Genomic DNA, 26,224 nt, shown 5'->3' on the forward strand with positions numbered 1-26,224 from the left:
AATCCAAACACATTAGGGGTCTGGGCCTCGAGCACATAATTCCTGAAGCATATTGATTTGGGCTATGAGGAAACCATTTGTCCTGCTTGCCCTGCTCCTCACATCAGGGGATGCTGAAAAAGACCCCAGGGAGTTTCTTAGCCAACATCTGCGGACTCTGCCTGGCGAGTGAGCAGTGGCACCCCAGCTACTGGATCAGTTGCTGAGCGTCTAGAGCTTGGGAAGAGGCCCCAGCAGGCTGCCTTCCAGGTGCCAGGAAGAACTCTTCATTCATTGTTAAGCCACTTTTCGCTTCTGTTGAAATTTAAAAAAAAACCTAGGGAGCAGCTCTTGGTGAAAGGTTGTTTGGGGCCTGGCTTTCTCCACCCAGCCCCTCCCTTTCTTTCTATGAATGGGCTTAGGTATGAAATGCAAAGCTAGAGTGACACAGCAGGTCTCCTCCTCCTGCAGGCCCCACCTTTCCTCCTGGGAGGTCAGGCCCGCCTGTTTCCTGGCACCAGGCTCCAGCTACATTTCATAGCTACTGTTTCTTTCCTCCATCAATTGATCTCTGCTCAGGACTCCCATAGGCAAGATGTATGGTTTCCATGTTTTGGCTTTCTTTGCCTCTCCCACTCCCATCATCTTCCGTTTCTGGAGCTCCCCTTCTCTCAGTTTTAACCTTGGGTGAAAAGGGGGCTGAGAAAACAAAGAACAAAAATCATCCAACTGTACAGTCTTTGAACTCTACTTAAGTTTCTTCAAAGGGGATGAAAACTACCAAAGCCCTTCTGGTCTGGCCAGGGGGTGTGTCTTGTGTCCTCCCGATGAAAGTTCACCTACATCCCACCCTGGATGGGTGGATGGTGCTCCCGGGCGCATCATTAGCATCATCCTGGGAGCTTGTTAGAGATGCAGGCTCTCAGGTCCCGGCCCTAGCCTCTTGAATCTGGATCTGCTTCTTAGGGTCCCCGGGTGATCCAGGTGCATATTAAAGTGTGTGTGTGAAGCACTCTTCCTGGGTTAGTTGATTGGTTTTTAAATGTCCAGTGTATTCAGTGAGGCAAGTTCAGTGACCACAAGCTTGGATATCATGGCAATTAAAATTGCTGTGAAAGTTGCAGGATGCTTGCCTTCAGTTTCTTAGCTCCTCATGGGCTGGAACAGCAAACAGTCTGTGGTCCTTCTATTTTGAGTGACTCTGCTCTAGGGAGTTCAGGAATGAAAGTCAGAGATTCCTGAGCCCCGGGCAAGCATATGCCAGGTTGCATGTGTGCGGTGTATGGGTCCACCCAGAGAAAGGTGCCTTTTTCACAGAAGAATCCTCTGATCTTCAGAGGTCTGATACAAAAATGATGAAAAACCATTGCTTTTGAAAGCCCCCATTGAAATGCTGAAGACACTGTCCTGCCCTGAGCTGTGGACTTCATACCAAGATATGTAGGGAAGCTTATTGGGCAGGCATAGTCCACGACCAACCATCCTTGTCGAGAAAAGATAAGTGGGGCTGGGTGTGGTGCCCACGCCTGTAATCCCAGCACTTTTTGAGGCTGAGGCGAGAGGGTAGCTTGAGCCCAGGAATTCGAGATGAACCTAGGCAACATGGCGAAACCCTATCTCTACTAAAAATTTAAAAAAATTAGCCAGGCATGGTGGTGGTGCCTGTAGTCCCAGCCACTTGGAAGGCTGAGGTGGGAAAATCACTTGAGCCCTCGAGGTGGAGCCAAGATTGCGCCACTGCACTCCAGCCTGGGTGACAGCCAGACCCTGTCTTGAAGAAAAGAAAAAGAAAATAAGTGAATATCAATGGTATAATAGAAGATAATCCCCTAATATTTTATACACATACATATAGGCATGTATATATTGTATATGCATGTGTGCATGTTGTTGTGTGTGTATGTATATATTTCTTCTTCTGGTCTGAATGTTGCCTAAACCTCTACCATTGGCGCTCCATCTCTTTGCTATAAAGCCATCTTCTATTAAAATAAACATAACCCTGCCTGGACGGGTGAACACATAGGCTCTTGGTCGAAAGTCAGCTAAGCAGGTCCCCTCTGGGTGATGTGGCTCAGACTCTCCATTTACATTTCAAAATTTTCCTGGAAGTCATTGGGAAAGCAAAACTGTTACTCTGTTCATCACAAAAAACGTGCCCCCTGCCTGTGGAACCTCAGGCCCCAGACCCCAGGCCCAGTTGCAAGACCGCCAAATGCAAGGCCACCGCTCATCATTGCCCCCTCGTGTGTTCCAGGGACCGGCAGCAATGCCTGCTACATGGAGGAGATGAAGAACGTGGAGATGGTGGAGGGGGACCAGGGGCAGATGTGCATCAACATGGAGTGGGGGGCCTTTGGGGACAACGGGTGTCTGGATGATATCAGGACACACTACGACAGACTGGTGGACGAATATTCCCTAAACGCCGGGAAACAAAGGTAACCCCGCATGGCAGAGAGGACACCCACAGTCAGGGTGGGGTTAGCACTTGGCTGCATTCTGCCACTTGCAGTGGAAGCAGTTTCTAGGAGGAGAGATCTGAACAGAGGTTTCAAGACTGGACCCCCTGGCTTACTCCTGACCTTTGCCTTTTGGACAGCAGAGAACCAGGGAGGACAGACCCCCAACATGGTACAAGATGGCCCAGGGTTGATGCCTGTCTGGGGGCCGCCTGTGACTGTTTTTTAGCCTGGAGGATTCTGGCCTTCCGGTCCCCTTGCTGTGTTCCTTTCCCATCAGAATAACAAGGGGGTGGGGTGAGGGTGGCTGGGTGGCAGGTAGGGGTGAAGCAGAGGCCCTGTCGCGATCGTCCTTTCCTCCGTGTGCCTCCTGCACCACCTAGTGGCCGTGTGGAGCTTTGCAGCTCAGATCTCAGGGACCATGTCTGAAATGGCAGTGTCTGCCCTTTGTCTCAAGCCCCCAGGAATCAGGCCATCCTCTGCCACGGCCAGGATGAGTTGGTCCAAGTTGTCTCCCCAGGAGCAGAAAGAAGGGCTGGAGTAGCACCCAGCACGAGTCACTCCCTAGCCCCCTCAAGGTTTTTGCCTTTTCTAAATACCACCCATGTTGTTATTTACTTAGTGCTTTTCTTCAAATCAGCTTACAGTTTTTTTGTTTTTGTTTTTGTTTGAGACAGAGTTTTGCTCTTGTTGCCCAGGCTGGAGTGTAATGGCGTGATCTTGGCTCACCACAACCTCCACCTCCCGGGTTCAAGCAATTCTCCTGCCTCAGCCTCCCCAGTAGCTGGGATTACAGGCATACACAACCACGCCCAGGTAATTTTGTATTTTTAGTAGAGACACGGTTTCTCCATGTTGGTCAGGCTGGTCTCGAACTCCCGACCTCAGATGAACCGCCTGTCTAGGCCTCCTAAAGTGCTGGGATTACAGGTGTGAGCCGCCGCAACCAGCCCTTATAGTCTTTTTTTTTTTTTTTTGGAGACAGAGTCTCACCCTCTTGTCTAGGCTGGAGTGCAGTGGTGCGAGCTCAGCTCACTGCCACCTCCTGGGTTCAAGCGATTCTTCTGCCTCAGCCTCCCAGGTAGCTGGGATTACAGGCGCACGGCACCACGCCCAGCTAGTTTTTATATTTTTAGTAGAGACCCGGTTTCACCATGTTGGTCAGACTGGTCTCGAACTCCTGACCTCAGGTGATTCGCCCGCCTCAGCCTCCCAAAGTGCTGGGATTATAGGTGTGAGCCACTGTGCCCGGCCGCCCTTATAGTCTTTACTGACATTTAATGAAGGAGGAAAAAGAGGGAGAACCAATAGTACCATAAAGAGATGGTAACTATAAAATGAGTATAGTGAAGAACCGTGCTATTCAAGTCTAGCTAGATGCTGTCGCCTACCAAATGCCTTGAACTAAAACCCCCTTTGGGCTGAGTGCAGTGTATCATCAAAGTAATCCCAGCACTTTGGGAGGCCAAGGTGGGCGGAATGCTTGAGCTCAAGAGGTTGAGACCACCCCGGGCCACATAGGGATGATACCCCGTCTCTACTAAAAATTAATAACAATAATAACAACAATAATAGTAAGACCCCCTTGGTTAAAAAGCGGGGGGATCAGCAAGTGTTGGAAGGGGTTAAGGACATGTCAGCAGTGAACTGGGGTGGTCTTTGTGGTGGAATAAGGAGGACTGGATGGACTTGGTAGTGGTGCCCACCTCTCTGGGATTCCATTCTGTTTCATGTTCTTCCATGGACTACATGAAATAGGAGGAATCCTGGAGTATCCGAATTCCAGGGGACTCTTCACAGCTTTGGGACACTGGGCTTGGGCATGTGCCATGGAAATGAATCAATCCTTTGTTATTTCTTGAGATCCTTGAGCATGGAGAGGGCAGGAAATTCTAAGTCCCAAGAACAGGTTGACCTCCAGTATGTTGTGGCCACTGAATTCTCCCTCCTGTGTGACCTCATCACTGCTGTGGGCTTGACCAGTACTCTGGGTATTTGCAAGACCTTTAGAAAAATCTGGGAACTTTCCTTTTTTTTGCCTTCTTGTTCCTTTAAGACTTAGCCCAGTCGTTTGCTTATTCTGCAGATATTTTTGGGGCACTTTCCTGAGGGCCCAGTGCTATGCTGTGCTGTGCTGTGCCCTGGGGACTCAGAGCTGAAAAAGACACACATGCCCTGTCCTCTTGGGGCTGTCACTGCAGCAGTGGTGGTGAGAAGCAGTGAGCTCATGTGTGTTGTGAAGGAGGAGAATGGTGAGGTGTGTGGGAACCTGAAACAGGCAGGCAGAACCCAGGATAGAGGAGGAGGACAGGCTCTCGGGGAAGTGGCCTTGGGGCTGAGAGCTAGAAGGTAGCTGAGGAGGGAGACCATTCTAGCGGGTAGACATGAATGCTGGTGGTTTTGTTTCTGATGTGAGAGAGTGGAGGACTCCCTGGTCCTTCCTGGTCCTCCCACTCTGCCTCTGCAGCAGAGCACAGGGCTGGGCACATGGCTGTTGATGTGCTTGAGGGGCAGTAAGAGACGCGGAGTGACCGTGAGACCAAGGGTTGACAGTCCTCCTGGCCACTTCCCATAGACACCCGAGGCCCCTCCTCCTGTCTCAGGTATGAGAAGATGATCAGTGGTATGTACCTGGGTGAAATCGTCCGCAACATCTTAATTGACTTCACCAAGAAGGGATTCCTCTTCCGAGGGCAGATCTCTGAGCCGCTGAAGACCCGGGGCATCTTTGAGACCAAGTTTCTCTCTCAGATCGAGAGGTGAGTGGGCAGTGCCTTCCCTGCCAGCGCCCACCCTTCAGAGGTCGCCTGGCTGGTGGATTGTGATGGGGGTGGTAGGGACCCTAGGGGACACTTTGGCCATTTTTGAGGATTTTTTTTCTCCTCTGGAATAGCAGACCCTGGGCATTTGCATAGTGAAATCTTATAATTTTATCATAAATTACTTTCCTTGGCCTGGCGTGGTGGCTCATGCCTGTAATCCCAGCACTTTGGGAGGCTGAGGTGGGCGGATCATGAGGTCAGGAGATTGAGACCATCCTGGCTAACATGGAAACCCCGTCTCTCCTAAAAATACAGAAAATTATCCTGGTGTGGTGGCATGTGCCTGTAATCCCAGCTACTTGGGAGGCTGAGGCAGGAGGCTCGCTTGAACCCGGGAGGTGGAGGTTGCAGTGAGCCGAGATCATGCCACTGCACTCCAGCCTGGCCTGGCAACAGAGCAAGACTCCATCTTAATAAGTAAATTACTTACTTTCCTTTATCCATCCTTTATGTTGGGGCATTATATTGATTTATTTGAAATTATGTGTGTAAGAAGGTCATATGGATTCCATTTCAGATGGTGAAGGTGCACTACACATACAGGTATTGGGGGTGCATAGGGCCCACCCTGGATTTATCTGAAAGGCAGCCTGGGGTTCAGTGCCAGGCCACCCAGGAGCTGATGCCCCTCAGCAAGTTGTTCCACCTTCTTTCTACTTTTTCCTGTCCAGGGAACATTTCTTCCTTGGCTTTGCTGTCTTCCAAGGCACGCTGTGTGAGAAGGAGGAAAAATGGTCAGAAAAAACAAAAGCAATTGTGCAAATACTGTGTTCTTCTTAGAATGGTCATAATAATCTAATGTAGGCTCTGTGTAGGCTGGGCACGGTGGCTCATGCCTGTAATCCCAGCACTTTAGGAGGCCGAAGTGAGTGAATCGCTTGAGCTCAGGTGTTCAAGACCAGCCCGGGTAACATGGCAAGACCCCGTTTCTACAAAAAGCACAAAAACTAGCCAGGTGTGGTGGCACATTCCTGTGGTCCCAGCTATTTGGGAGGCTGAGGTGGGAGGACGGCTTGAGCCCAGTGGTGGAGGTTACAGTGAGCTGAGTTTGCACCACTGTACTCCAGCCTGGGTGACAGAGATAGACCCTGTCCCAAAAAAAAAAAAAAAAAAAAAAGAAAGGAAAGAAAAATATTAAACCTTAAACAAAAAAAAAAACCTAACAAGCCTATACATTGCTCTTACCTAGGCAAAATGGTTTTTAAATATACAGTTCGGTGGCATTAAGTACATTCACATAGTCACACAGCTATCACCACCATCCATTTCCGGAACTCTTTTCATCTTCTCAGCTGAAACTCAGTACGCAGCAAACACTAACTCCTCATTCCTCCCTCCCCCAACCCCATCAACCACCATTCTACTACTGTCTGTCTCTATAGATTTGACAACTCTGGATACTTCATATAAATAGAATCATAGAGCATTTGTCCTTTGTGACTGGCTTAAATCACTTAGCATAATGTCTTAAGGTTCGTTCATACTGTGGCATATGTTAGAATTTCTTTATTTTGTAATTTTTTTTTTTTTGAGACAGAGTTTCACTCTTGTTGCCTAGGCCAGAGTGCAATGGTGCAACCTCGGCTCACCATGACCTCCACCTCCCAGGTTCAAGCGATTCTCCTGTCTCAGCATTCTGAGTAGCTGGGATTACAGACATGCGTCACCATGCACGCCCGGCTAATTTTGTATTTTTAGTAGAGATGGGGTTTCCCCATGTTGGTCCAGGTGGTCTTGAACTCCCGACCTCAGGTGATCCGCCTGCCTCAGCCTCCCAAAGTGCTGGGATTACAGGCGTGAGCCACTGCGCCCATCCATAATTTCCTTATTTTTAAGGCTGAGTGATATTCCATTGCACGCACACACTGCATTTTGTTTTTTTATTCATCCATCCATGGACACTTGGCTTGCTTCCACCTTTTGGATATTGTGACAAATGCTGCCATGAACATGGGTGACCAGTATCTCCTTGAGTCCCTGCTCTCAGTTTGTGTGTGTGTGTGTATGCACCCCAAGTGGAATTGCAGGATCATATGGTAATTCCCTGCTGAATTGTTGGCAGAACCACCATGTTGTTTTCCACAGTGGCTATAACATTTTACATTCCCACCAGCAGCCCGTGAAAGTTCTAGTTTCTCCACGTCCTCGCCAACACTTGTTACTTTCTGAGTTTTTTGAGAATAGCCATCCTAATGGGTATGGAGTGGTATGGAAGGTCTTTTGAAGCATAAAGGCAAAGAAAGAAATCATAAAGAAAAATGGTCAAATATAGCTACATAGCATCTGTAAGTAAAAAAAAATTAATAATCAAACTTAAAAGGCAACGGTAAACTGAGGAAGACATTTGTACTGCGTATGACAAGACGCCTAACAGGGCATGGTGGGCTTTGGCAGGTCTGGTCTGCATCTGCTCTTCTCCACCGGCTGTGTGCTTTGCGATACTCAATTTCTCCCAGCCTCAGTTGCCTTATCTTTAAAATGGGAATAATCATACATGCATTGGCTGGTTGAGGAGTAAGTAAGGTAATGTATGTAAAATATATGTTACATGGTAAGTCCTCCAAGAAGCCTGGCTGGTCTTCATTGTACCATCCCTGTCATCATCATCTCTTTCAATTTAATATAAATAAGACAGATATATCAGGAGAAAAGTCTTGAGACATAAGAAGTAGTTTATATGGCCAAAAAACAAATGGAAAAAAAAAAAGATCACCCTCACTAATAGAGAATAATATAAATTAAACTACAGTCTTGTGATACCATCTTATAAAACTGTCAAAAGTTGTAAAAAAATGGTCTTTTCCAGTGAGGATAAGTGTGGCCAAATACTCTGCTGAAGAGAGAGTAAATGGATACAATTTTCTGTAAGGCATCTGGCAATGTGTAGCAAAAGCTCTTTGACCCAGAAATTTATCCTAAGGAAAAACATCAGAATTGCACACAAAGATTTATAAACAAACTTTATCAAAATGTTTCTTTATAATAGCAGAAAATTGCAGTTAAGTTGAATTTCTCCAAGCTGGCTAAAGAAATCATGGTGCATCCCTAGAGGGAATACTGCAGCAGCTGTTTCCAATCCTGTTCTCAGATAAGGCTGTGGGAAATTGCTCAATGCACGACAGGAAAGAGAAAGAAAATCACACATCAAGGATAATCCCATTTTGCATATCATGAGAAGCATACCAGCTAGGAAAAATAAACTGGAAGGAAATATATTAAAATGTTAATAGCATTTTCCTAGATGTTGAGATAGTGAATGGTTTAAATTTTCCAATTTTTATTTTGCTAGATTTGCCAGATTCTCCACAATTTAACATGTAACACTTGCCCTTGACTCTGTGGATGAGTACAGTGATTGGCGGCGGGGGGCGTCCTTTGGACGCGGTCCCCAGGCTGCTCTTATGGGTCCCGCTTCATCCAACCCTCTGGCTTTTGTCCCCCACAGTGACCGATTAGCACTGCTCCAGGTCCGGGCTATCCTCCAGCAGCTAGGTCTGAATAGCACCTGCGATGACAGTATCCTCGTCAAGACAGTGTGCGGGGTGGTGTCCAGGAGGGCCGCGCAGCTGTGTGGCGCAGGCATGGCTGCAGTGGTGGATAAGATCCGCGAGAACAGAGGACTGGACCGTCTGAATGTGACTGTGGGAGTGGACGGGACGCTCTACAAGCTTCATCCACAGTGAGTGGGCCTTCCAGTTGGGATGCACAGAGCTTGCTGGAATCCCTTTGGGTTAGGGGGTATCAGGGTGTGGTTTACGCCGGGGAAATTCCCTGTGGGACCCCAGCCAGCCTGCAAGCCGTGCGTTCAGGAACTGGGGATTGTCTGGGACAAGGTAATGAACAGTTTGTAGGGTTTGACTGGGATCCTTAGGGAGACAGAGAAGTGGCTTCACTTGGCCAGCTCACACCAGTGGCGTGACGTGACCCTCACCCCACTCCTCCTGGTCCCCCTTAGGTGGGGGCTGGGCAGTGGGAGAGGAGGTGAGGGTGGGCGTGGGCTCACTCATAAGCCTGGTGAGCTGTAGCCAGGCCAGAGGCTGTGTTGGTAAGTGGGGAGAGGATATTAAGGAAGCGGAGGAGCCGGGTGCAGTGGTTCACACCTGTAATCCAGCACTTTGGGAAGCCTAGGTGGGAGGACTGCTTGAGTCCAGGAGTTTGAGTCCAGCCTAGGCAACATAGTGAGACCTTATCTGTACAAAAAAATTTTGAAAATTAGCTGGGGAAGGTGGTGAACGCCTGTAGTCCCAGCTACTCAGGAGGCTGAGGCAGGAGGATTGCTTGAGCCTGGGAGGTGGAGGTTGCAGTGAGCCCAGATCATGCCACTGTACTCCAGCCTGGGCAACAGAGTGAGACCTTATCTCAAAAAATAAACTAGGAAAGGAGGAGAGCCACTCTCTTGTTCATCTGCTGAATCAGTTTGCTAAGACTTGGAAGGGCGGGAGTGGTTTGGGCCCTGGGCTTCATGGCAGGGAGGGGTAGGGAGTGGCCTCTCTCTGGTTAAGCGTCTGACCCCCCATGCCGGAGAAGGACATGTGATTGCACTTGCTGTGTGATTGTGATCCACCGCATGTCTCAAACCTTGGCTTTTATGAATAGGGTGACCATATTATTTATTTATTGTCTACACTAGGATACTCTTGCCAGTCAAAAGTGCTAATAATTATTACTCTGGGACTGTAGGCAAACTAGGACCATCCCAGATAAATGAGGCCATAGTGTCACCCTACTTATAAGCAACCTCACCCAACTCAGTGTAGACGTTACCTGCTTACCTCATGGCTGTGGCTTGGGGTGGAACCATCTGTCTTGCTCCATCCTCAACTCTGTCTCTCCCCCTTAATAGCTGTCCTTGCCATCAGCTGAGGCAGCACACAGGAGTGGTTTAGAGCTAGGCTTTGGAGCCACATACTCTTGGATTTAACCCTGGCACCGTCACTTAGAATCTGTGTGCAATTGCTTAAGCCCTGCAAAATCTCATCTTCCTCATGGGGTGGCAGCCACTGGCAAGACTAGAAATTAGATCTGTAAAGTATGGGGCACCTAGTAGGTTCTCAAATTCCTTGGCTCAAGTGATCCTCCCACCTTCGCCTCCCAAAGTGCTGGCATGAGCCACGGCACTCAGCCCACCTAATAGGTCCCCAACCAAGGGCAGTGACTACTTTTGAGAGCCTCTCGCCCCAAGCTTCTTCAGCTTGGCCCTGCCTTTCATTTTCAGCCCAAATTGCAAGTATGTAGATTCAGCCTTTGTTCAGATACTATCTTCACTGAGGGGCATTCCTGTCTTTGGGGGCCAGGCTGTTGAGGGTGGGGTGCTGGGCGTCTCAGGGTTGCAGCTGGAGATGGGTGATATTCATTCCTGCATAGCCTCCTAAACCGATCCAGTGCTTGGCCGGCTTGGGCCTGCCTTAATGATCCATGTCGGCCCCTAACGTCCTCCTTGGTTTTGAGGTCCCCCTGGAGCCTCAAGCTCCGATGTGGGTGTGTGTGTTATTCATGTCCTAGCCTTCATAAGCCATACAGAGTGTTGTGTTTGGATTCGCAGTTGGGCCTCCCTGCTGAAAACTGTGACAATGGGATTGACCGTAGGCCCACTTTCCTCCCAGCCATTCTCAACTGGCCACAGCTGCTTCTAAGCAGCCTCCCTCCCAACCGTGTTCACCTCCTTATTGTTGGGTCAGAGTCTCTTTGACTTCCGATGCTTATGTCCCGATAAACCCATCACAAAGTCGAAGAATCCTAAGTCGAATCATCACCAATCAGGGGACTGTCTGTGCTTTGGTGTTTTCGGGTAGGCCCAACGTCTCTCATCTTCCTCCAACTACCTTCTCCTGTTTTCTTGTCCTTTTTAGCTTCTCCAGAATCATGCACCAGACGGTGAAGGAACTGTCACCAAAATGTAACGTGTCCTTCCTCCTGTCTGAGGATGGCAGCGGCAAGGGAGCTGCCCTCATCACGGCCGTGGGCGTGCGGTTACGCACAGAGGCAAGCAGCTAAGAGCCTGGGATCCCCAGCCAACTGCCCCTCCAGCACTTCTCTCTTCGAGCGGCGACCCCCTACCCTCCCAGCCAGTCGTGCTGGGAGATGCCGGCGCCGGGGCCCGCCGGCGCGGGGAGGAAAGCAAAATCCAACTAATGGTATATATTGTAGGGTACAGAATAGAGCGTGTGCTGTTGATAATATCTCTCACCCGGATCCCTCCTCACTTGCCCTGCCACTCTGCATGGTTTGATTTCGACCTGGTCCCCTACGTGTGAAGTGTAGTGGCATCCATTTCTAATGTATGCATTCATCCAACAGTTATTTATTGGCTGGAGATGGAAAGTCACACCACCTGACAGGCCTTCTGGGCCTCCAAAGCCCATCCTTGGGGTTCCCTCTCCCCGTGTGAAATGTATTATCACCAGCAGACATTGCCGGGCCTCCCTCCTGGGGGCACTGCCTGAAGGCGAGTGTGGGCATAGCATTAGCTGCTTCCTCCCCTCCTGGCACCCACTGTGGCCTGGCATCGCATCGTGGTGTATCAATGCCACAAAATCGTGTGTCCGTGGAACCAGTCCTAGCCGCGTGTGACAGTCTTGCATTCTGTTTGTCTCGTGAGGGGAGGTGGACAGTCCTGCGGAAATGTGTCTTGTCTTCATTTGGATAAAAGGAACCAACCAACAAACAATGCCATCACTGGAATTTCCCACCGCTTTGTGAGCCATGTCGTATGACCTAGTAAACTTTGTACCAATTCAAAGACCCGAGTGATGCTTAATGGCTGGGGATAGGGGGACAGGCGGAGGGGGGCGCAGTTTCTTGGGATGTGGCAAAGACCAAACACTGGGGAGTTTTGTGGCCTTCTGGGCGGAGGAGGGTTTTTTTTTGAGATGGAGTCTTGCCCTGTCACCCAGGCTGGAGGGCAGTGGCATGATCTCAGCTCAGTGCAACCTCTGCCTCCCGAGTTCAAGCGATTCTCCTGCCTCAGCCTCCTGAGTAGTTGGGACCACAGGTGTGCATCCCCACACCCAGCTAATTTTTGATTTTTAGTAGCGATGGGGTTTCACCATGTTGGCCAGGCTGGTCTCCATCTCCTGACCTCAAGTAATCTGCCTGCCTCGACCTCCTAAAGTGCTGGGATTACAGAACAAGGCCACTTGGCTTCCAGGCTGCTTGGGTTCAGTGAGAGGACTGCAACACTGGTCCCCTCTCTGCCATCCCCACACAGATCCTGCCCTTCATCTTCCTCTCTGCCAACCCTAAGACAAAGGATGAAATGTGCTCTGCCCCACCCCTCTCCGCCCCCTCCGCCCAAACACAGATGAAATCTTGAAGCAGCCCAGGGTGGCTGCACTCGCCCCCTTCCAGATCTTTTTTCTTTATTTTTTATTTTTATTTTCTGTAGACAGGGTCTCACTGTGTTGCCGGGGCTGGTCTCCAACTCCTGAGCTCAGGCAATCTGCCTGCCTCAGCCTCCCACAGTTCTGGGATTATAGGCATGAGCCATCACTCCCGGCCCACCCCTCCTGGATCTTAGATTGACCTCATCCCTAGGAAATTAACCCTTGTCTGACCCTTTTACTCTCCCTTCCCACCCCCACCTCAAGAGATTCCTGGTCCATCCCCAGGCTACCATTTTGGATTCTCCCCCAGCCTTGGTGGGTTCCATGTCACTCTGCACCCAAGCACCCTGTGATGTCCAAGCCACAACTGCAGCTCTAAGTGGCTTCCCGCAGGACCAATTGCCAGAACACCTGGTTTGGTGAGATCAGAGTCCCTTTATTAGGGGCATGGTGCTGGTGTCTATGGAGCAGTGATTTTTTGGAGAACACAGATAACATTACACCTTCCAGTGTGCATTGACAATGTTACATGGCTCTTCTGCAGGGGAACCAGGGCGTGGAGGCTGAGTTGGCAAGCAGGAGGAGGTGTGCCCTTGGGATGGGCTGGGCCAGACCAGGAGCTTTCTGGGAGTTGGGACAATTGCTGCTTTCTGCCCTCTAGCTTCTTGCTGCAGAAGTGGGAGTGGGAGCTGTGCTGCTGCTTTGTAGGTGGCTTTTGTGTAAAATAGTTAAAAGTCATGGCTAACAGCCAGGTGTGGTGGCTCACATCTGTAATCCCACCACTTCAGGAGGCAGGCAGGAGGAATGATTGAGCCCAGGAGTTCAAGACCAGCTTGGGCAACATAGCAAGACCCCATATCACAAAAAACTTAAAAACTAGCTGGGTGTGGTGGTATGTACCTGTGGTCCCAGCTACATGGGAGACTGAGGCAGGAGGATCCCCTGAGCCCAGGAGGTTGAGGCTGCAGTGAGCCATGATGGTGCCACTGCACTCCTGCCTGGGTCTCATAGAGTAAGACCCTGTCTCAAAAAAAAAAAAACAAAGTCCTGGCTACCATGTATTGGGCACTTAATCTGGTCTAGCCTGCTAGTTTATAGGCATCACTCCCATCGTTCCTCACAGCATCCCTGTGAAGTGGTTTTGATACTGGGCAGAGGTCAAAGTGACTTGCCTGAGGAAACACAGCTGACTTTTTTGGCTCTTAATCACCATCTACATGGGCTGTGTCTGACTTCTTAAATACTGAGAGAAGCCCTTGGCTGACTCAGTCACTGGGCTTTGTGAAATTAGAAGTTTCCTCCTTTGTATCCACAGCCTGATGGTGAATCAGTGTCATGGTTGCATTGCCCACAGCTACATTTTGTTTAGCTTATGCAAAGTTTATGAAAATGTGGGTCAAATTCAACAAATCTGGAAGACTCACATACAAACGTGGATTTATAGCTTCTCTTGAAAGATTTAGAAGATCTAGCAACAGTGGGCTCCCATTACCATGTGGCGACGTTTGTCTAGAGCTGAGTAGTTCCTGTCCCCTTTGAATGCCTGTCCTCTCCAGGTTGCCATGGCCCCCACCATTCCCTATTAGCTCAAACTGAGGGTGGAAGTCAGTTGCCTTTTATCATCACATTTGCAGTTTTTCTTTTATACATATTCTTGTATGCCCCAGGAAGGCATTTGAGCTTGCATCTCCTAGATTAGATAAATATCAGCTCATACTGTCTTTTCTGACCCTTACTGGATCCCCTGAAGTGCTCTCTGAGATGGGTGGCTGAGTCCTCTTAGAGTCAGCATCCTTTCTGGAGTTCTGGCCCCATGTTGTCTTTGTATTGGTATACTGAAGGATGGGGCATGAGCTGAACTTTCAGATGTGGTCTTCTCGATTGGCTACTTCTCAAAGGGTGCTACACCTTATTCTGCAGCTGGGCACAAGGCTTCAGGGTTCAGTAGGCACCTACCTCAGTTCATTTGTGTTGCTTTCTGGAATACCTGAGACTAGGTAATTTATAAAGAAAAGAGGTTTATTTGGCTCATGATTCTGGTGGCTGGAATATTCAGGATTGGGCAGCTGCATCTGGTGAAGGCCTCAGGCTGCTTCTTGTCATGGTGGAAAGTGGAAGGGAAGTGTTGTGTGCAAAAAGATCACATAGTGAGAGAGGAAGCAAGACAGGGAAATTGAGGACACCAGACTCTTTCTAACAACTTGTTATCTTGGGAACTAGTCCATTCCCACAAGAGTGATGATTCACTGCAGCTGGAGGGCATTAATCTATTCATAAGGGATCGATCCCCAATACCCAGACACCTCCCACTAACCCCTACCTCCCAACACTGCCACATTGGGATCAAATTTCAACATGAGTTTTGGTGGGGACAAGCAAACCATACCCAAACCATAGCCCTGATCCATCCTGGGGATGCCTCGCTTCCCCACTGGTAGCCTCGGAGGGGGCTGCATCCCCAGCCATGAACAAAGTCTCCTTAGTGTGACATCTGTTGACTCTCGTGGAGAGGGAGGGCGTGGGAGTCAGCTCGAGCTTATCTTCCTTGGTGGGTGTGACCCACGGGCAGCAGCGGAAGGCAAGCCGGAATCCAGAGCGAAACCTGGGGGAGCCAAGGGCACCTTGAGCCAGGGAGTTAGGGGCACAGGAGCTGTGATGTGACTGCCCCCACCCCCAGGAAACTGACTCCCTTCCAGAGGAAAGTCACTGTCTCTCTCCAAGAGCCTCCCATGGCTCAGGGGCTCTTGAGAGATGCCTTCGTGGGTGAGTTTGATTTTTGGAAACTGCCAGAGTGTTCTGGAGCTGGATCTAGTGAATGAAGTGGGTGACTAAGGTGATTTAGGTCATCTGTTATTACAAACAAAAAACCACCCCAGCATAATTACTAAAAAAAAAAAAAACAACAAACAAAAAACAGCAGATGTTCTTGTTAGACTTGTTAACTGGCTTCTAAGGGAGGAGTCAAAGAAGAACCTGCTAAAACACAATGGAGGCTTTGGCAACTTGGGAGAACAAGGATGCTTTTCCCAAGGGGACTGCATTGAAAAACCCACACTCGGAGCCACCAAGTTCTGATGCATTTGCCTGAAAACAAACAGCTCTCCCCACGGCAGCACTGAACAGGGAGTTCAGAGGAAGCACACACGGTGAGTGGAAGAAATCAGATGGCAGAAAGGGAATGCCGACCGCTCAGAGAAGGGAATGATCCAGAAGTGATGTCAGGATCTTGTAGAGCCTGGGGTGTTGTTTAGACTCCCGGGGGCTGTATCTCCCTTGGGTAGCAGGAGAGTAATCAACCCACAGACACGGTGGGCTGGTGGCCCCTCCTAGATATCAGAGTCCCTGTCTCCAGGTTTTCAATCCCACAAGTCTTTAAAAGAGAAATGCATGGTGTGGGGATAAGATGACAGGCCTTGGAGACACATGGAGTCCTGGCTTTACTGTTTGTTTTATGAATTTGGGAGCATCTTCCTTTCTGAAGCTCAGTTTCCCCATCTGTAGAGTGGGGATGACACCTGCTTCTCTCCTATTATCTACTTCCCTCTCAGGAGATAGAGAGTTCTGGCCTCCTGCAAAAAATCAGCTCCTTACTTCCTTTTGGCCTGCCCCAGGTGGGTGAAATGTCTGAGTAACAAAGATCCCAATGGCATTATGAGTAGCCTGGCTACCTGGCTAGGGAGGTGACAGAACAAAGTGGTCCAAGGCCAACTTCGCCCACATCATTGTCTCACTGAGGTGAGACTGTGTCCACCTCTTGCCACCCCTTACTTGCCCCACCTTCAGGGTTTCCTGCGACTGAAAGGTCTGCTCTGCAGAACTCCTGGGGCTGGGTTCCTGCCTGACTCACCACCCCCCACCTCTCCAGGTGCCCCAGAGCAAGTGCAGGCTCCTCTCTGGGACTCATTTCCTCAGAATCACAAGGGCTAGGGAAACTGGATGATGCCAGGAGAGTGAGATTCTGGCCCCCTCCTTCCTGGCTGTGTCTGCCAAGGTCACTTCCCAGCTGCCCTGAAAGCCCCTGGAGGACAGGGCATGCACTGTGAGCTTTCCAGGGAGCAGCCTGCCCCACCCCTGTGCTGGCCCCAGCCTCCATCCACTGCTTCCACTGCCGGATGGGTGCCGCTCACTTGGCTCCAGGAAAGCCCTCAGTAGGAAGCTCGTGAAAATACTAGAAAAGAAGTCAGTCCCTCCCTCCCGCTACTTGGCTCTTCTTTCCTTCGTCTGTCTGTCCCGCCTCCTCGGTGACTCTCCCCTCCCCTCCATCTCTCTGGCCCTCCCTTCTCTCTTCTCTTGCCCCAGACACAGAACCCAGAAGAGCCAGCAGGAACAGACAGACAGTGAGAGCTACAGCCTGGGAGACGGTGAGGCTTTGGGGAGGAAGGGGGCTCAAGCTAGGACCAGGCCAGAGGGAGGATTGTGCTGGGGGCTGAGTGTGAGGACAGCTTTCTCATGCAGGCTGGGGGCACAGGGCTACAGGTTCCTGCAGGAACGAGGGTGGATGCTTGAGCTGTGCAGGGAAGCCCAGCTGGGGCCGGGCAGTGGGGCCCTGAGGGCAGAGGGTGGGGCTGGAGTGAGGGCTCACCTGTGGTTGAGGCAGCAGTAGATGATGGGATTGTACATGGTAGAGCTCATGGCCAACCAGAAGAGTGCCAGGTAGACTTGCTGGATGAACTTGTGGCAGTAGATGTCCTCCTGGAAGCTGCCCAGGATGAAGTAGAGGTGGTAGGGCAGCCAGCAGATGGCAAATGTCACCACCACCAGCACCATGGTCCTCACAAACTGGTCCAGGAGAGGCTCAAGTTACTTCTCAATGCCCAAGCCCCAGCCCCAGCCCCAGCCCTCCGAGGGCAGACGCAGAGGACCCCTTGCACCCGCCTGGGAATTGCTCCACACTCAGACCCCATTAGCTCTATTACTCAGGCCTCTGAGCATGTGTTGCCCAGACCTTCCTAGCCCCCAACCTCAGAGGCCTGTGCTCAGGCCGGTCCCTCTGCCCACACTGCCATCCTTCCTTTGAAGTCCTCACCCCTTGAAGCCCAGCTCAATGGCCACTTCCTACAAAAGGTGTCTGGGACCCCTTCATTCACTGCAGCTCCCCCTCCCTGGAGAGTGCTGAGCTCTCTCTTCTAACCCCATCCCTAGGGGATTCCCTTGTCAGCTATGCGCTCCCAGGCCACCCCATCTCTGGGATCCGTATTGGCACAGCCCTTCTCTCTGTGGGCTGTAAGGTTCCAACTAGGGACCCCTGCCTCTGCCCACGGGTCAGCTCCCAGACCTCCTCCTCCTCAGAGCCTGGCCCCTGCAGGCACACTCCTGCTCTGTTCGGCAGCCCAGCATGCCAATTACAAAAGGTCTGGGGGCTCCTGGGCACCCTGATCCTCACGTAGGATCTGGGTTGAGACCCCTAGTGTGGAGCAGATGGAGGCCAGTGCTCCATGCGGGGCACCAGATGGCGCCCATGTGCAGCTATCTTCTCGAACCACCCTGAGAGAGATGCCTATAGCTATTGGGTGAGAAGCCGTGGCTTTGACCTGGCTACATGATGTGGTCAACCCGTTACCTCCCCTGTTGCCTGGCAGGAAGGGGGCAAGGACAAGCTTGGACTGGAGGAGGGTGAAGGGCGTCAGGGGCACAGAGGGCTCCGTCAGGACCTTCGGGGGGCCCTAGATGGCAGGGAGTAGGGGGATACCGGCACTTCCGGAAGAATCTGGAGACAGATTTAATGAAGCGGGACAACAATCCGGTCTCCACGACCTCTGAGGTCCGCAGTTCCAGCCTTTGAGGGCTGTCCTGTGACTGCCTAGGCACCTTCTATACTTCTGTGGGGCTTCTCAAATTCAACATTCTGATTATTCAGAAAGTCTAAGATTTTAATAGTTTATCATTCTCAGATATATATATATCTTGGAGGTATCTGGATTCTATGGGGCTGTAGGAGTCCCTGACTCCCCTAACATTCTGGGAAGTTTCTTTAATTTTTTTTTTTCTTCCTTTTTGTGGAGAACGGGGTCTCACTATATTGCCCAGGCAGGTCTCGAACTCCTGGGCTCAAGCTATCCTCCCGCCTCTGCCTCCTTGAGAGCTGGGATAACAGGCGTGAGCCACCGCGCCCGGCAAGTTTCTTTAATTTTGTATTTGGCCAAAGACCAAAGGCAAATCCGCCCGGCTGGGAGGAACGCGGTCAGGCTCTGGCCCCAGGCTTCGCGCAAAGGCGGCTTCCGCAAGCTTCTCCCGGGCGCCCTCTTGCGGACTGGCCTTGAGACCGCAAGGGCGGCTCCCCAGGGCGGGGCCAGGCCCCGCCCCCACGCCCACCTTCTTCTTGGCCTGCAGGTGGCGCAGGTTGGCACCGTGCGCCTGCTGTCCGGGCACTGCGCGCCTCCAGAGCGTGAGGCCGATGACGCTGTAGGCGACGAACATCACCGCGAGCGGCAGGAAGTAGATGAGGGCGATCACCACGAGGTGGTACCTGCAGGGAGAGCCGGGGCCTGGGCAGCGGGGGGCCCGGGGGCGACTCCGAAGTCTGCCAGCGCCTGGTCCTGGGACCCCGCGGGCACTGTGGAGCCGCCCCTGCGGGCCCACCCTGGGCGCCTCCCAGGGACTTGGTTTGATTTAAACAAAAATAAAGGGGACATTGGGTAGCCTGTGTGCCAGGAGACGGCTTCCGCTGCAAAAGGGACGCCAGCGGTAGCCCTGCGTCGGACGCCAGCAGTAGCCCTGCGTCCTTCCATGTGATAGACACTTGTCAAAAAAAGGAAAAGTAAACGAAACAAATTAAAAAATAATTTGTTTACAATTTAAAATACCAGTAAGCACAAAGGAGGCAGTAAAATTATCTCACTCCCACCACTATTAACTATTAATATATGGCATATTTTTTCCAGAATCATATGTATTTATAGCAGTCACCCCTGACGGGAGTTTCACTTTCCCAGGTTTCAGTTACCCCTCCCAACTGCGGATCCAAAATAGAGGAGGACAGTACAACAAGATATTTTGAGAGGGAGAGACCTCATTCACAGAAGTTTAATTACAGTATATTGTTATACTTGTTCTGTTTTATTAGTAGTTATTGTTAATCTCTTACTGTGCCTAATTTATAAATTAAACTTTATCATAGGTATGTTGAGGGAAAAAACATAGTATATATATATAGAGGGAAAGAATTCAGTACTATCTGAAGTTTCAAGCATCCACCGGGGGTCTTGGAGTGTATCCTACAGTATAGCCATATATATATAATCTGTATCTGTCTGGATGGATAGAATGACTGGTGTTAATAAGGCTCCATCTGTACCAACATCGCTATGGAGGAATGGGACAGTGGAAAAGCGCCATATATCACATGCTGCTGTGTCATCTGCTACGGCTCATCAGCATTTGGCTGGGAACCTCGTTTGTGTCAGCAAATGCTCTTTCATATCACCTTTGAGGAAGTGGTGCAGAGTACCATTGCGTGGCTTCCTACCCCATCCCCAGGGAGGACACTGGGTTGTGTTGAGGCTTTTCATTTCCTTTTGGAAACAGTGTAGGCCGGGCGTGGTGGCTCATGCCTGTAATCCCTAAACTTTGAGAGACCAGGATGGGAGGATTGTTTGAGCCCAGGAATTTGAGACCAACCTGGGCAAGATAGTGAGACCCTATCTCTATTTTAAAAATTTAAAAAATTAGCCAGGCATAGTGGGGCACACCTGTAATTGCAGCTACTCAGGAGGCTGAGGCAAGAGGTTCACCTGAGCCCAGGAGAGCGAGGCTGCAGTGAGCTATGATTGGACCACTGCACCCTAGCCTGGGCGATAGAGTGAGACCCTGTCAAAAAAAAAAAAAAAAAAGACAGTATCCCCAGTTCTCAGATCTTGGGTTTATGAGTGACGCTGCAGCCTCTCTCTGATGAGCTGCAGGCTGGGGACTGACTTCCCCGCAGGTCTGCAGTGGGAGCCTGTGGAGACAAAAGTGACTCCATCTTGGATGCCACTCCCCTGTGTTGACTTCCGATTCGCCCCAGTCTTGTGAATGCCTTCTGATTTCTACTTTATTTACTGCCCCTAGTGTAAGAACATGCCAACCTTGATGTTACTCCACAAATCGTAGGCTGTGACGCACATAGCATTCTTGCCTGTTCTGGAGGGCTGCCCTTGGTTTTCTTGCGGGAGCATGAATACCCTTTCCCTGTGGTATCTAAGCCTTGCGTCTACGGTGTGAGAATGCAGAGCTCCACCTGTCTTGTGGCCACCCAAGATCCCACTTCGGTCTGTAAATTCCCTCAATAAATCACCCAATACTGACAAACTGGATTTGTTCTGCCTCCTTCTTTGGGTCTCAGCTCCTTTGGCATTTGGGGGTCCCTTTCATGGAACAGGGTCCTTGGAGCATTCCGCCAATGGGCCTGAGACCCCAGGTCCTGTCATTTGACTTTTTCTTTCTTACTGGGAGGACTGAGGTGTTCCCAAACCTCCTGCTTCCACCTGCCACGTGCTAGGCTTGCTGGGCCCCTTTCTAGAGGTGCTGCCACCCCAAGGGAAGTGGACCCACGGTGAAACCACCTTTGCAAAAATAACTGAGGAAATTATGACAGTGAAAGAAATCAGACCTAACCGACTCTATCTTGCTTCTAATCCTTAAGCTGTCCTTGTTCATGCCTGGGCGTAGGCCGAACTATCTTTGGGAAGGAATTCAGTTCATGATTTTACTCTGAAACAAAATTGGTAACAGCCCTTTCCTGAAAAGATCCCCTTCTTGCCTGGGATCCAATCTGCCTTTCCAGGACTAACAAATTAGCTACAAGAATAAAAATTAGTTTAGGGGTCATGCAGCCTCTGGTTCCAAGAGTTTGAACCTACCCCAAATTCCTGGGGGGTAACATCACTATTGTAAAACCTAAGATCAGTGCTTGAGATATTTTGCAGACCCTGTACTCAGTGGATCAGCTGACACCACCCAGACCGGGTAATCTGACTCAACCAGTTCTGCTGTCGCACCCAGGAACAGAAGACAGCAAGAAAACCTCATTTCGACCCACTATGATTCCATCTCCAACCCGACCAATCAGCATTCCCCATTTGCCAAGCCCCTACCTGCCAAATTGTCTTTAAAGACTCTGATTCCTGAATGCTAAGGGAGACTGATTTGATTTTGTTTTTTGTTTTTGTTTTGTTTTTGATATGGAGCTTTGTTCTTGTTGCCCAGGCTGGAGTGCAATGGTGGGGTCTCGGCTCACCACAACCTCCACCTCCCAGGTTCAAGTGATCCTCCTGCCTCAGTCTCCCAAGTAGCTGAGATTACAGGTGCCTGCCACCATGCCCTACTAATTTTTGTATTTTTAGTAGAGACAGGGTTTTACCATGTTGGTCAGGCTAGTCTTGAACTCCTGACCACTGCCTTGGCCTCCCAAAGTGCTGGGATTACAGGCATGAGCCACCGCGCCTGGCCTGATTTGAGTAATTATAAAACTCTGGTCTCCTGCACAGCCGGCTCTGCATGAATTACTTTTTCTCCATTGCAATTCCCCTGTCTTGATAAATCAGTTCTGTCTAGGCAGCAGGCAAGGTGAATCCACTGGGTGATTATAATGGCTCCAGTAAATCTCCCTCCTAAAGTCTTGTGTTTAGAATTCTGCTTGGGTTCTTTTGGCAAGCATGCCAATTACAAGAGGTTCAGGCGCTTCTAGACTCCCTGATCCTCAAGTAGGCTTTGGGTTGAGAACCCCAGTGTGGAGCAGATAAGAGGGCAGTAGGGGCAACGAGGGCCAGGGCCCATCACCTTACAGAGTGAGGATCTACAGGGCCACCTATCTCAGTGTCCAGATAGGAAACTGAGGCCCAGAGAGGCACAGGAAGTCTGTGTCATATCAGTCTACAGATTTAATCATGACCAAATTTCCCCTTTTCTGAGGGTCAGCATTGTGGGAGTCAGAACAGGGCTCTTGTCCAGCCTCTTGTTTAAAGCATGATCTTAGGCAAGTCAGGGCTTTCCCTCAGCCTCAGTTTCCCCATCTGTAAAAGGAGGAGGCCATCTCTAAGTCCTTCCTCAGCAGGAGCCACACTCCTCTGTTGCTTGCTCCTAGGATGTTGTGCAGGACAGGAATTCACCCTGGGCTAGGTCTCCATGCAGAAGGCAGAGGGGAAGAGTTCCAGGGGCTGCCTTTTTTTTGTTTGTTTTGTTTTGAGATGGAGTTTTGCTCTTGTCGCCCAGGCTGGAGTGCAATGGTGTGATCTTGGCTCACTGCAACCTCCACCTCCCAGGTTCAAGCGATTCTCCTGCCTCAGCCTCCCAAGTAGTTGGGATTACAGGCACCCACCATCACGCACAGCTAATTTTTATATTTTTAATAGAGACAGGGTTTCATCACGTTGGCCAGGCTGGTCTTGAACTCCTGACCTCAGGTGATCTGCCTGCCTTGGCCTCCCAAAGGGAGCCTTTTTGTATTTTGATTTTGGGGGTGTGTGCACATGTTCCTGAAGAGGACATCTTTAATTTCATCAGATTCCTAATTACACACAGTTACATGAGCCTGTGTGGATGGAGCCTTCATTCTAAATTAGGCTCTCCCCAAGAAAAACAATAACACATTCTCACACTTAAAACCAGGCTTTCCCCAAATCCTTTCGGAATTTTAAGTAACACCAAAGTATGGCTTTCCTAGCCCACCCGTGCCCACCTGTTTTTCCCAGTCGCCTGAATCTGGGTTGGAACTCACTGTTCCCAGAGAGCTGGCACGCACTGTGGTCCTGTATTAAGGTGGAGAAATACCGCCCCCAAGTGGCCGGTCTCAATATGTTCTGCTCTCCACCCTTTGCTGAGCCAGTAAGCGGGGCATTCCCCATATATGGATACCGCCCTCTGTGAGAGGGTGGGGTGCAGGGAGGGGGCAGAGACTCTGGGCAGGGCCTGCCCTCGAGACTCGCCAGTCCCCAGGAACAGCTTCTCAGAAGAACGGCGTCTTCCCTATCCCTGAAGCCCACAAGAGCAGCCTTCTCTTGGCAGGTGCTCAGGACAGATGGAGACCAGGCAGGGAGGGTGTTGGAGGAGAGGTGTGTTGCCATGGCTACCTGGCAGCCCTCACCTCAGACCATGCACACTCTCATGCTTGGGGCAGCTGGGACTTTGTGGGAAGGATCTGCCACCCCCAGGTGTGTTTTCATGTATCCCCTATTTAAGCTACCACATACTGGGTACCAGTTCTGTGCCAGGCATGGTGCTAAGGGCTTCAGGTACACTATCTCATTTACACTCACAAAGCAAGGTACTATTATGAATCCATAGCTGGATTCAAATAACCAGCTGGATTTGAATTACTAGCTGTGTGGTTTTGGGCATGTTACTTAGTTTTTCAGTGCCTCAGTGTCATCTAAAAAATGGTAAGAATAATAATATAATATATACCCCACGTTGTTAGGAGAATTAAATGGGCCAATATATGTAAAGTGCTAAGAACAGATTGGCTACATCGTGTGTGTTGCTTACTAAGCATATAGGTATATTCACATAATCCCGTGTACACTCACTCATGTGTACACCCATGCACACACACCACACATGCATGGACATGGATGCATGCACACACGTGCACATACACACACGTGCACACACACACACTGTTGCCCTCCACAATCCCCTAGAGGCCTTACAGGAGGAGCATCTTGCCCCCGCTGTCTTCAGGCCAGGCCACCACGCACTTGGTGGCACCCTGGTCCATGGTGACGGTGGAGTAGAAGCACTGGGGGAAGGCCAGGGCGAGGGCCACCAGCCAGATGCCAGCAATAACCGCCTTGGTGCCGGGAGCTGAAAGCCGAGGCTGGAAGGGGTGGACGATGGCCATGTACCTGTGAGCAGAGGGCAGCTTGAGCTGCAGGGGCCCTCCTGTTAGCCCAGCTCCCTTTCCCCTGTCTCCCTCTCTCCCAACCCGGGCCCATGCCCTCTAGCCCTTTCCCGCCCTGCTGCCATCTGCCGATATCATAGTATCAGCCGACCTGCAGAGAGCCCGCTGGGCTGGTGACTCTCCCACAGCCACACAGCATGCTGATGCCTTGGAACCCCAGCCCAGGCACCTCAGCCCACCATTTCCCTCTGGGCATGGACATGCCCGTGGATGGCCACAAGAAAGCCACACTGGAAGCCCATCTCAGGGCAAGACCAAGCATCCAACATTAGCCTGAAGCTCAGCCCTGAGCAGCGTTGGGAAAATAATTGGCCCTATTAGATTGTAATTGCAAGCAATCTTAACATTTTCCCCTCGTGTAATCTATCTGGAATAATAAAAAAAAGTATAAGACATATCTTTGGAGTGAAAGAAAGACAACAAAACAAAGATCAACTCCAGGAAAGAACACTTCAGAAGGTCCCTAAAACATTGCCCACTTCCCCTACAGACTTGAACAACCCGTCTAGTGCATCTAATGCAAAGTCCTTCTTTGTGTCTAACCCCCAGTCTACCTTCTTCGGCTCCACAGTACCCCCACCTTCCAGGTTCATAGTTTTGGACCACGACCAGATTTGGGAGGCCATTCCCATGGTTCTACCCAAATTTGCTGTGTAACCACAGGCATGTCACCACCCTTGTCTGAGCCCCGGCTCAGTGAGGAGGCTCCCCCCAGCTTCCCCAAGGACCCTCTTGCCTGTCAGCAGCAATGGCGGTCATGGAGTAGATGCTGACAAACATGGCTGTGATGGGGAAGAGGTTCTGGAAGTAGCAGAAGGCACGGCCAAAGTACCAGATGTTGTGGCTGGCATAGACAAAGTTGAAGGTGGCGTTGAAGGCAGCCATGCAGAGGTCGGCCAGCGCCAGATTGACGATGAAGTAGTTGGTGACTGTGCGCATCCTCCGATGGGCCAGGATGATCCAGATGACGATGGCATTGCCCGTCACAGCCACCAGCACCAGGGCCAGGTAGGCTGTGGCCCACAGTGCCAGCTGCCAGCCGGGCATGGAGAAGGCTGTGGTGCCCGTGGTGTTGCTTTCAGGGCCAGATGAGATATCGGCTTCAGTCACAATGTCACAGGTCCCCATGGCTGCTTCTGGGTCTGGAACAAAGGGCCTGGCTCCTCGGCTCCTCCCGGATTTGCTAGGGAAGAGAACTCCCCTTCGGAGCATGGGAATATGGGGGCGGGAAGAGGAGCAGATGCCAAGTATGGTGGCACATCAGGAGAGCCTGGGGCCACTCCTAGGTCTCAGGCAAAGATGAGCTGGGCTGAGCACAAAGCCTAGTCCAGAACCATTGTCATTTCAGATTCCATCCTGCCGGCCAGACTTCTCGAATGTCACGTGGAAACACGGAATTCAAATCACAGCGTCAGAGCAGAAGGCATCCTCTTCCCTTCGCCGAAGAGACGGAAGACGGAGATTCAAAAAGGGGACGGGACCAGCCCAGGTCACTCAGGAAGTTGGTGACAAGATAGGACTCGACAAGATAGGATTCTCATCACGTAATTCAGGAAACCTTCCAGATCAGAGGAATGCACAGCGGGAGTCTCTGGAATCCACAGGTCAATGGCTCAGCAGCCTTTCTCCAGGCTTTGGGGTGCAAGCTGGGCTGGGTGCTGGGTGCTCAGGACTCTGCCAGCTGCCAGCCCTCGCTGCAGCTTCCCTGCCGTTCTCTGGGGCAGAGCCAGTGGGGGCCTTGGCGGAGGTGCTGCCTGCTCACGA

The 26,224-nt window shown here is 50.7% G+C and overlaps 2 protein-coding genes across 6 annotated transcripts in view; one reads left to right on the forward strand and one right to left on the reverse strand.

The window, feature by feature from the left end:
• Positions 1-12,002, forward strand: part of HK1 (hexokinase 1) — a 127,963-nt gene extending 115,961 nt beyond the window's left edge. For all 5 annotated transcript variants that reach the window (XM_058436307.1, XM_058436308.1, XM_058436309.1 and 2 more), the window contains 4 exons: positions 2,237-2,420; positions 5,045-5,200; positions 8,709-8,942; positions 11,113-12,002. In XM_058436307.1, coding sequence (XP_058292290.1) covers positions 2,237-2,420; positions 5,045-5,200; positions 8,709-8,942; positions 11,113-11,257 — 719 coding nt within the window. In that variant the 3' untranslated portion in view covers positions 11,258-12,002. The remainder of the gene's footprint in view (positions 1-2,236; positions 2,421-5,044; positions 5,201-8,708; positions 8,943-11,112) is intronic.
• Positions 12,003-12,771: 769 nt separating this feature from the next.
• On the reverse strand, positions 12,772-25,995 carry TACR2 (tachykinin receptor 2). Its single transcript, XM_032138918.2, has 5 exons — positions 25,197-25,995; positions 24,210-24,404; positions 18,898-19,051; positions 17,168-17,364; positions 12,772-15,187 (listed from the first exon to the last, which is right to left on the reverse strand). The coding sequence occupies exons 1-5, from the start codon at positions 25,670-25,672 to the stop codon at positions 14,929-14,931; spliced, it is 1,281 nt and encodes a 426-aa protein (XP_031994809.1). The 5' UTR covers positions 25,673-25,995; the 3' UTR covers positions 12,772-14,928.
• Between the last annotated feature and the right edge of the window lie 229 nt (positions 25,996-26,224).

This window comes from Hylobates moloch, unplaced genomic scaffold (genome assembly GCF_009828535.3).
Source record: "Hylobates moloch isolate HMO894 unplaced genomic scaffold, HMol_V3 SCAFFOLD_3, whole genome shotgun sequence".
Lineage (NCBI taxonomy): Eukaryota > Metazoa > Chordata > Mammalia > Primates > Hylobatidae > Hylobates > Hylobates moloch.